The sequence below is a fragment of the Nerophis lumbriciformis genome, linkage group LG11, assembly GCF_033978685.3.
Source record: "Nerophis lumbriciformis linkage group LG11, RoL_Nlum_v2.1, whole genome shotgun sequence".
In the NCBI taxonomy this organism is placed as follows: domain Eukaryota; kingdom Metazoa; phylum Chordata; class Actinopteri; order Syngnathiformes; family Syngnathidae; genus Nerophis; species Nerophis lumbriciformis.
In genome coordinates, this window is record NC_084558.2 from 9,044,672 (window position 1) to 9,055,100 (window position 10,429).

Here is a 10,429-nt window from a genome sequence, read left to right on the forward strand (position 1 = left end):
ACAGCGACCGGAAGTTGCCCTGAACACACGTTAGTACCTCGTTAGAATAATAAGAGTACTTCAAATAATACACAAGTTAATCAAATAACGTGTTGCACGACGATGAAGCAGTCAGACCAGGCAGATAAGACTTTATTCATTATTTTACATCAGCTATACATTAAATTGTGTGACAAAGAGTGCATGGATACAATATCTCTCATACACATAGCAGATAAATGGTGACTTTTTGTTACAGTGGAGAAAACATGATGTTATGCCGTCAAGAGGAAGGCTTTAAATCTCGTCAATGAAAGGTGTTTTGATGAGGTTGCCGCTGGACGCCATGGTCTTCTTGCCGGACACAAATTTCTTGGCAGCCTGGAAAGAAAAGTTTGAATAACTCATTCATTAACACCATAATTAATAAGGTAATCTTCATGTTCAACAGCTGGATACTTCATTAGGTGCACGGTTTAATGGGACCCACTCCATCCTGCATCATACAATGTACTTCAAATATCAGTGGTACATTACTACATACTATTACTATAATAATCTATATTAAAAGTGCTAAAGTGTGCTTGTAAATGACCACGACATGCACCAGTGGGGTACAAAGTATTGGCTTACAGATATATTTTATAATAGTCCTTGCCATATTCTAGAATCTAATTAATTCATTACTACTATATATGAATCAATTACCGTATTTTTCGGACTATAAGTCGCCCCGGAGTATAAGTCGCACCGGCCGAAAATTCATAACAAAGAAGGAAAAAAACATAAGTCGCACTGGAGTATAAGTCACATTTTTTGTAGAAATTTATTTGATAAAACCCAACACCAAAAATAGACATTTGAAAAGCAATTTAAAATAAATAAAGAATAGTGAACAACAGGCTGAATAAGTATACGTTATATGACGCATAAATAACCAACTGAGAACGTGCCTGGTATGTTAACGTAACATATTATGGTAAGAGTCATTCAAATAACTATAACATATAGAACATGCTATACGTTTACCAAACAATCTGTCACTCCTAATCGCTAAATCCCATGAAATCTTATACGTCTAGTCTCTTGCGTGAATGAGCTAAATAATATTATTTTATATTTTACGGTAATGTGTTAATAATTTCACACATAAGTCGCTCCTGAGTATAAGTCGCACCCCCGGCCAAACTATGAAAAGAACTGCGACTTACAGTCCGAAAAATACGGTACTGCTCTGCTAGAATGTAGCCCCGCCACCTAGTGGAGGAGTTGAAAAATTAATTTACTTTTCCAAAAGGTGTTACCACTCTATTAAGCTGCAATTAAGTTCCAAATAAAACTGTTTTAATCTATATACATTTTTCAAACATATACTGTATAACATATGTATATAATCAAAACTGAGTATTATCAAGATTAATTTATATTATATAATGTATTGGATCTAATTAGACCCAGAGAGGGACAAGTGGTAGAAAATAGATGGATGGATAGATTGTGCAAGGGTAATCAAGGTTTTGAGAAATCAGATGTGATTAAATGTTTGTTTGAACATCAAAAGATTCTCTTGCATTTTGATTAAATCAAATATGCCAAGAGAACCCCTACATGTGAAAACACGGATCTTACGTTGGCCACGTCAGTCAGGGAGACATTGTCAATGTTTTTGGAGAATTCTTCAGGCGAGTGGTATGAGCCGCTCGCCAGAGCCTGAGTGCCCATGGCCTCCAGCAGACCTTCGGTAGTCTCCAGAGACATCAGTAAGGCAGCCTTCAGTGATGTTCTGCACCAGGAAAATCACAACATTAGGGGAAAATGTACATTGTTTAACTTTGTGATGTTTAAAAATAGTAATGTTATGTTAAAATAGTAAATGTTATAGTATGACTAAAGAGTGCATAATCAGAGAATGTTGTTATTATTGCAGCTGCTCAGCATGGATATAAATTTGATGATATTGTACATGTCGGTGGCTGTAAATGAGGAGTTACTTACTTGGCCTGAGTGAGGTCAGCAGCTGTAACTCCACCATCAGCGACTGCCTTCACCTCGGCAAGAGCAGCCTTGATGGCCTATAGACCCGCAAAAAGTCTTAGAATCTTTAGCGGCTCTCACATCCAGTAACAATCAGCTGGATGTGCATTGAAACAGAACTGTATTACAGCAATGATATGTACTTACATCGGCGGCAGCTCCTGCTTGGGCAATGGTGTAGACGCCAAACAAGGCAGAGTCGGAGTAGCTAACATTGAAAGCACTCACCTGTAAAGCAAAGAAGCTTGATTGGTTTTGTTGAATTCTGAATTATTTTCCATCTATTTGTGTAACAGGACTACTCACATCAAAGGGGTCGGCAGTTGCCTTGGCAACGCCCTGCACCAGTTTGCCAGTGGTATTGGAGCCCCTCTTGACATGGGGACCTGCTCCCAGCAGGTGCTGCAGAACACTGAAGGCCACCGCCTCACCGGTGCCTGACGCAGCCGCCTGACTCACCACCGCCGAGTGGACCAAATTACTAGAGCTCTGCATACGGACCTCACCTGGTCAAGCAGTCATGAACATGCTTTAAATCCCTTTTGTGAGTTGTTATGAACACTATTTATGGTGGAATTATAGCATCCTGCTTACCTCCACGATACTGGGCTATGGCTCCTGACGTTCCGGCGCCGCTCCGGATGTTAAGGAATTGCTCTCCTACTTGCTTAAGAACAGTATGATCCACACCTGGAGGGAGAGGGGGAGAGAGAGAGGGAGATAATTTACAGCTTTATGTTTGTCTCAATCAAAGAGCACTGGCTAGGAACAAGACTACCATCCTTACCAAGACCAACAAGAGCCATTCTTGCGCTTGTAAAATTATTCTGGACAAACTGGTGCAGCTAAAAAATTAAAAATTTGTTGAAATACGTTTGGCTCCATCACTGTTTAAAAATAAAATGTTCAATACGCACATCATCCGACTGGATGTTGCCAACCATGTAGTCAGGACAGTACAGGGAGTTGCACAGAGCGTTCTTGAATGCGGCTTCATGGAGACTTTCAACCACACCTGGGGAACAATGATGGACAGTCAGTGCAATGCATGAATTAAACAGATCTAATTCAAAATAAACAATAAAGATAACGCTACGTTTTTATGAACATAAGCAATATGTTAATGACTGCATTTGTGTAGAAACTTTAGTAAGAATCTGGACACCCCCCCACCTATCTGAGTACTATGTCCTGCCCGAGCTTTGTCCGTCTTCACTCTGGGCGTGAGCTCAGACACCTCCCACGGTCGGAACTCTGGGGCTGTTGTCACGTTGATCAAATATTCCATCACTGTGTCGCTGATGAGCAAAGATAAGAACAAAAGTCAGTCTTGTACATTAATATATAGATACAAATACATACAAGTATGTAGTGAGCACAGAGGTGGTAGAAACTTACATGTCATCTCTCAGACAGTCGACAGTGTAGACCATATTCTCTCTGGATGACACCACACTGCAGAGGCACAAATATCTAAGTAAGAATACTGAGAAAGCGAGTGACAATGCTTTGTTAGTTAGTTAGTCATTTCTGGAGATCACCGACCTCAGGTTTCCTCCAACTGCTTCAATGCCACGGCATATCTTGAAAGCTGAAGCTCCTTTGGTAGTCTGGAAATGTAATTGAAATCAGCTTTCGTGAAGACATTACACAATGTAAAAACTAAACTAGTAGTAGTAGTGAAATGATCTGCAATTGCGCCATGGCCTGTTAGTCCTATCACTTCTATTCTGCTGTATTACAGCAAATGTTCTTACTTAAATGGACTATTTTTAGTCTTATGTAGAGTCATTCTGTTAATCTATTTTGTGCAAGGTTGCTGTTTTTATTTGATCTATTTTGTGCAAAGTTGCGTTTTTTATTCTCGCAGGAGGAAACAATTAAAATGACACATCCTTATTACGCACATAAAAAAAAGATGCGGGTGAGCAAGCATGCTGTAAGTTTGACCTTTGGATCATGTAGGGGTTTTGTATTTGATTTACATAATGAATTGCGTCTGTCATCATCAGGAATCAACGAGGATCAATCACATTACTACCATTGTATGGCGCTGCTATGTTGCATGTGTGTGGAGTTACAAATTTAATTTTGTGACATGCAAGTTGAACAGAATAGTCATTTATATACTTCAACACAAACACACAGACACAGACACGTAAAATTAGAACAAAGTAAAACATTTACCAATATGAAATAAAGTATGGCATAACTCAGTGCACTCAAACTAGATAAACATACCATACTTTAGGTATGTTTGTCTAGTGTGAATACATCATTAATATGCAAATAATTCTCTAAAAAGCCATAGACATTTGATTAAGGTGAAGCATCATACCAGGTTGGAGGCCAGTCGAAGGACGTGGGTGACCCCTTGGTTTTCAGGGGTCTCATAACGACAGCCAGCCTTCACAAACACGCCAATCTTGGAAGCGGGTGAGTAGTTTTCCAGGGAAGCGATCACCAGTCCACTGGGCAGCCTAGTCACCTGGATTGGAACAAAAATGGAAACTTTATCATCACTTAAGATACAAAACGCAAATAATGCACTCAACATAAGATGATTATATCTGTAAACAAATCAGCAACTTAATGATCAAACGTAAAACTATCTAATGTGGACCCAGCCAGCTCCACACGATCAGGCAGCATTCCTCATCGATTCCCAACATACATGGACATCCTGAAAAGAGTTGGCAGACTCTGGACAGAGCTTGAGGCCAGCTAGGGGCTCTGCAAGAGATTGGCCTGTTCTGGCAGCTCCATAGAAGCGCCTCTGTGGAGAAGAAACACAACGTCAACTACCCACTGACCTGCACATCTTGTGGCTGAAACTTTACGTGTTCGGCAGCCCCGGTGGTCTCCACCTTACGGGCAGCCTGAGCCGCGTAAAGTCTTGTCTGGAAAAATTGAATAATACAACTTGGGATATAAGATACTCATAAAGCAATGAATCAATTTAAGTGGACCCCGACTTAAACAAGTTGAAAAACTTATTCGGGTGTGACCATTTAGTAGTCAATTGTACGGAATATGTACTTCACTGTGCAACCTACTAATAAAAGTCTCAGTCAATCAATCAATACAAATACTAGCAAGTAGCTTAACAATACAATCACATTACTATTGGACACCACTGATCTCAAAATGATGCACTGGACTATTTCAGTGCCATACCACTATATTTATTTTTTTACTGTTGAGATAATTCAAATATGGTAATTGATTATGCTTAGTGAAGACACAAACAGGAAGTGAGCTAAGAGTCAATTTACAGAGATTATGTAACGTCACTTTACAATACCTGGGATGCATTTGGTTTGCCAGTAAAAAATTATAAATAAATTATACTGACTTAAGTGAGCATTAATACATAGAGTAATACCCAAATAACAAGTAGGCACATTCCTGGAACAGTTCAGGTGTCAGACCCTTACCCAGAGTGCAGGGGACATTTATTCAACATTTCTCAAGAACCCAGACGACATGAAATAGACGGCGACAAAGTAAATAACTGCAGCGGCTAAACTTCGAGGTTAAATGGATAGGTCCTTACCGATAATTGACTGAGTCCCCGAATCCCCTTCATCTCCTTACTCTCCTTCAGCCAGGACGCTAAAGCAATATGGCGGTGTCAGAGTGCCCTACCCAGCATGCAAAGCGCGCCCTCTTGAAATAAAGCTTCCATTTGGAGCATGCGCACTCTATTGACAAGAATGGAATGTTTTTACAAATATTTTTCAGGTATATTTAAACGCATGTATAAATGTTGTTATTTAGTAAATAAAAATGCCAACCTTAAAAAAAAGTGTGTAATAAAAAGCTAATGAAAAGAGAGGTCGATCCATTTCCCGTTCACATATGATAGCAAGTGCGCTTGCGCAGCTTTCCCCACGCGACGCAAACGTTGTAGTGAGCACGTTGTAAAACGACTGCGGAATCCGGAATACTACTTTAACAATTGTTTAGCGTTTTTTGCTCCTCTATACCCACAAGAAGGGAAATAGTCCTCCGTGAAGCATTTCGCCGAGAGGGACAAAATACTAAAACGACTTTTGCCATCCACAATGGTGAGTGTTTTAGGTAAAATGAGCTAAACTGGCTAGCCGACCGGCTAACTGTTAGCTAACAATGTTCGAGAAGGACTCGAATGTTCAACGTTAATTTCAGAGTTGTATTATTATTATGCAGAATAGTGTTAGATTCATAGTTTTTGCTTAGGAGTGTTGTTTGTGTGCAGACTGAAGCTCCAGTAAACCCAAAGGCCTATCCGTTGGCCGACGCCACGCTGACCAAAACCATCCTCGACTTGGTGCAGCAAGCCTCCAACTACAAGCAGCTGAGGAAGGGGGCTAATGAAGGTGAGGATAATAAAGTCTTATTACAAATGTACATTAATCTATTAGTTCTAAATTCATGCTCTTATGGGACGCTCTAAATTGGCTGGAACGCGACCTGCTCTTCCACATGTGCATTATTGTAGTTATCAGTGGCAGGCCGTGCGTTTCCCACCTAGGCCTTCAGTGATGTCCGACTTCAATGATTACCTCTCAAAATACCATCATTTATGTCACCACATGACCATTGCTGGATAAATACTATACAGAAATATAGTACAAAAAGGGGTTATTTTCTGGCCTATTTAAAAATCAATAAACCCGCATCAGCAATTAAAACATATCTTATGTGGTACTGTCAAAATAAAAATTGCTAAAAACATTAAACGTGGAAAAAATAAAGAAATCAAATATATGAACTCACATTTCATCGCCGGGACAGCTGAGGTAGCTTCCGGGGGGTTGGCTGACATGGTCTCACAAGATGTAGTTTCTCTTTAAATATCCTTCTTGAAAATGGCCTTGCAAATATGTGTTGTCTTGTCTAATCATGAAAGATGCAGACGAGGCGTGTTGGCTGGGTTCTTACATAGATAGATAGATAGTACTTTGATTCCTTCAGGAGAGTTCCCTCAGGAAAATTAAAATTCCAGCAGCAGTGTACAGAATTGAGATCAAATTTAAAAAGTAAATAATGGGGGTATAAATTGTAATAAAATAAAAAAAAATTTTTACAATAATAACACAAATAAAAAACAACAATAAGAATATAACGGTAAAAATAAGAATATAACAAGAGAAACTCGGCAGTAGTGACCATGTTATGAAAAAGTATTGCACTGTTATTGTGTTGCATCCCCTGTCATCCTCGTACCCCCCCTCACCTCCAGAGAGGAGTTGTACAGTCTGATGGCGTGTGGGACAAAGGAGGTTTTTAGTCTATTAGTCCTGCACTAATAGACTTAAAGTTTACTCCACAGCGTGCTGATCAATAACGTCCCGCTGCATGTCGACATTCAACAACCTAAACGGGGCTACTGCGCATGCTCTTCACTACTGTGGCATGCTGGGTAATGGAGTTCTTATGTTACCTAGCTCATAACATCACTATACCGTATTTTCCGCACTATTAGCCGCACCTAAAAACCACAAATTTACTCAAAAGCTGACAGTGCGGCTTATAACCCGGTGCGCTTTATATATGGATTAATATTAAGATTCATTTTCATAAAGTTTAGGTCTCGCAACTACGGTAAACAGCCGCCATCTTTTTTCCCCGTAGAAGAGGAAGCGCTTCTTCTTCTACGGTAAGCAACCGCCAAGGTAAGCACCCGCCCCCATAGAAGAGGAAGCGCTTCTTCTTCTACTGTAAGCAACCACCCGCCCGCGTAGAAGAAGAAGCGCACAGATATTACGTTTCATTTCATTTGTGTGTTTACATCTGTAAAGACCACAAAATGGCTCCTATTAAGAGACACGCGTACAACGCAGAATTCAAACTCAAGGCAATAAGTCACGCAGTAGAACACGGAAATAGAGCAGCAGCAAGAGAATTGAAGCAACAAGATGACCTGCGCCACTAAGACAGGGAGACAGCGCCGGACGACATACGCCAACATCTGCCAGTGGATTGTAAATGCCTGGGCGGATATATCGGTCTCAACTGTGGTCCAAACTTTCCGAAAGGCAGGATTCACGGAACTGCTGGACAACAATAGCAACATTGACTCTGATGACTTCGACGAGACGGAGCCGGCCATTTTGGATCCCGTATTCGCCCAACTTTTTAATTCGGACACCGAAGGAGAAGAATTCGAGGGATTTATGAATGAAGAATAACTTCAGAAAGTGAGCGTTATGTTTATTTTGTGTGTTGTGACATTGCTATTGCTCTGCACTATTTTGAATTTTACTATGTTTGTGATTGCACATTTGCACATTACCGTACATTTTGGGAGTGAACAGAGTTGTTAGAACGCTGGTTTTTAATATATTATTAAAGTTTGACTGACCTATCTGACTGTTTTTTTGACTTTAGCGCAGTTAGATGCGGCTTATAACACGGGGCGGCTTATAGGTGGACAAAGTTTTGAAATATGCCGTTCATTGAAGGCGCGGCTTATAACCCAGGGCGGCTTATGGTGCGGAAAATACGGTACTGTATATCCTCCTTAGGCCATCTAGAAGGCCTTACTGACAACAACTCGTGATCTGATTGGCTATTGTCTGTCAAATGTTTGTGTCCGTTCACTTACAGTGCACGCCTGCATTATTCATTTTGAAAGCCGCCGGCAGATTTCGAACAGCACGGCAACATAAGCCAGCTGAATTCTGATTGGATAAAAACTCTATAACCTTAAAACAACAGTGCTGGAAGGAGCATAATATAACATGAAGAGAATATGAATACTTTTAGATATTTAGGGAAAGGAAATAAAACATTACTTTTATCTTTAATTGTGATCATGATTTCTGGTTTTATTAGGCCAGCAGAGAAGGCCTTGCTCGCCCTGACGGCACACCACTGGTAGTTATTAGTAGTTGATACTATGGTAACTGTAAACAATGAAATATACAAGTCATTGGTTTTGCAATCAAATATTCAGCAGCTGATTATTTTTTAATGGTTACAAAATGTCTTTTTTAGCATAATTTGATGTTCATGAAAAGTATACACACACTCCATACTAATGATATTCTGCTTCTCTCCCCAGCCACCAAGACCCTGAACAGAGGTATATCGGAATTTATCGTCATGGCTGCTGACGCCGAACCACTGGAGATCATCCTTCACCTCCCATTGCTCTGCGAGGACAAGAACGTCCCATATGTGTTCGTCCGCTCCAAGCAGGCGCTGGGACGCGCTTGCGGGGTGTCCCGTCCCGTCATCGCTACCTCAGTCACCATAAAAGAGGGGTCCCAGCTCAGACCCCAGATCCAGACAGTCCAAATGTCCATTGAGAGACTACTGGTGTGATTGTCGATACAGTGGTTGAGCAGAAGACAAATTCCATTATCCAATTTGTGTACTCATCTTAATGAAGCGTGTATGACAAAATATATTTTTTTGTTTTTATGTTGGACTGCTTACTTTAGGTGTTTGTCATGCTATAGCCTCATTCATAATAAAACATTTTGTTTTATTCTTAAGATGGGTTTTTTTTATCCGTTTTCTACCGCTTGTCGTACATATATTAAAACATTTTATAGATCCTAATTACCTTACTTTATATTTGTTTCTGGTGAATACAATGAGCAGTGGAGTTTTTATTTGATATTAAATATAGAAATTACAAAATAAGTCGCCCGATTTTGTACCATTTAAACTAAATGAAAACATTAATTTCTTTCAAATCCAATATAAAAAGAGCTCTACTGAATTTAGATTTTTTTTTACAAGCTTCTCTTAAGGGTTGCAACTTTTTCATGCAAATGTTACTCGACATAATTGTATTTTTAGGGTAATATAAGTCTTCCGCCATCCTAGGCACTTAACCCTTGCTCCTGATGGGTCGTGATGAGGGCCATCAGTGTGTGAATGTGAAAATAGTGTCAAAGTGCATTGAAAGTACAAAAGCGCTGTACAAGTATACCCCTTTTACCATTTAACACTTGGCTAATCGAAAACAGGATAATTGTGTGTTGTTGCATGTGCCAGGGGCGATATAGCTCGGTTGGTAGAGTGGCCGTGCCAGCAACTTGAGGGTTCCAGGTTCGATCCCTGCTTCAGTCATCCTAGTCACTGCCGTTGTGTCCTTGGGCAAGACACATTACCCACATGCTCCCAGTGCCAACCACACTGGTTTAAATGTAACTTAGATATTGGGTTTCACTATGTAAAAGCGCTTTATAAATATAATTCACTTCACTTTTTACAGCCAGGTGAGGGCGCTGCTCTGCCAGTGGCAGGTTTTTTTCAACAGTCCTGCAAAGGTAAATCTGCATATATACTATACACAGCATGTATCAGTGTTTTACTGTTAGGTGGTCATGCGCAACTTCAAAACGATAATTTACCTCAAAATACGATAACGTCGGGCAGGCTTCAAGTACGATAGTAAAAAAAAAAAATTCCCACG

At 40.1% G+C, this 10,429-nt stretch overlaps 2 protein-coding genes across 3 annotated transcripts; one reads left to right on the top strand and one right to left on the bottom strand.

Annotated features, from left to right (window-relative positions):
- Positions 1-103: 103 nt before the first annotated feature.
- uqcrc2b (ubiquinol-cytochrome c reductase core protein 2b) lies at positions 104-5,659 on the bottom strand. 2 transcript variants are annotated; one of them, XM_061966188.1, is made up of 14 exons: positions 5,570-5,659; positions 4,827-4,913; positions 4,352-4,501; positions 3,559-3,623; positions 3,412-3,468; positions 3,187-3,311; positions 2,931-3,028; positions 2,801-2,858; positions 2,608-2,703; positions 2,320-2,519; positions 2,161-2,241; positions 1,975-2,051; positions 1,609-1,762; positions 104-360 (listed from the first exon to the last, which is right to left on the bottom strand). In XM_061966188.1, the coding sequence occupies exons 1-14, from the start codon at positions 5,600-5,602 to the stop codon at positions 277-279; spliced, it is 1,365 nt and encodes a 454-aa protein (XP_061822172.1). In that variant the 5' UTR covers positions 5,603-5,659; the 3' UTR covers positions 104-276. The 2 variants fall into 2 exon arrangements, with proteins under 2 accessions (XP_061822172.1, XP_061822171.1); XM_061966187.1 differs by lacking the exon at positions 4,827-4,913 and adding an exon at positions 4,688-4,789 and having other exon boundaries at positions 5,570-5,658.
- Positions 5,660-5,886: 227 nt separating this feature from the next.
- Positions 5,887-9,500, top strand: LOC133610820 (NHP2-like protein 1). The gene is made up of 3 exons (XM_061967470.2): positions 5,887-6,083; positions 6,254-6,374; positions 9,065-9,500. The coding sequence occupies exons 1-3, from the start codon at positions 6,081-6,083 to the stop codon at positions 9,325-9,327; spliced, it is 387 nt and encodes a 128-aa protein (XP_061823454.1). The 5' UTR covers positions 5,887-6,080; the 3' UTR covers positions 9,328-9,500.
- The last annotated feature ends 929 nt before the right edge of the window (positions 9,501-10,429 follow it).

What these genes read in the sequence shown, in the direction of transcription:
- LOC133610820 (XM_061967470.2), top strand. An exon ending in GAGGAAGGGGGCTAATGAAG is followed by an intron (nt 6,375 to 9,064) that starts GTGAGGATAATA and finishes TTCTCTCCCCAG; the next exon opens with CCACCAAGACCCTGAACAGA.
- uqcrc2b (XM_061966187.1), bottom strand. Translation starts at nt 5,602, where the DNA reads ATGAAGGGGATTCGGGGACTCAGTCAATTATCG. An exon ending in TTCGACTGGCCTCCAACCTG is followed by an intron (nt 3,624 to 4,351) that starts GTATGATGCTTC and finishes TTACATTTCCAG; the next exon opens with ACTACCAAAGGAGCTTCAGC. An exon ending in CCCTGACTGACGTGGCCAAC is followed by an intron (nt 361 to 1,608) that starts GTAAGATCCGTG and finishes TTTTCTTTCCAG; the next exon opens with GCTGCCAAGAAATTTGTGTC.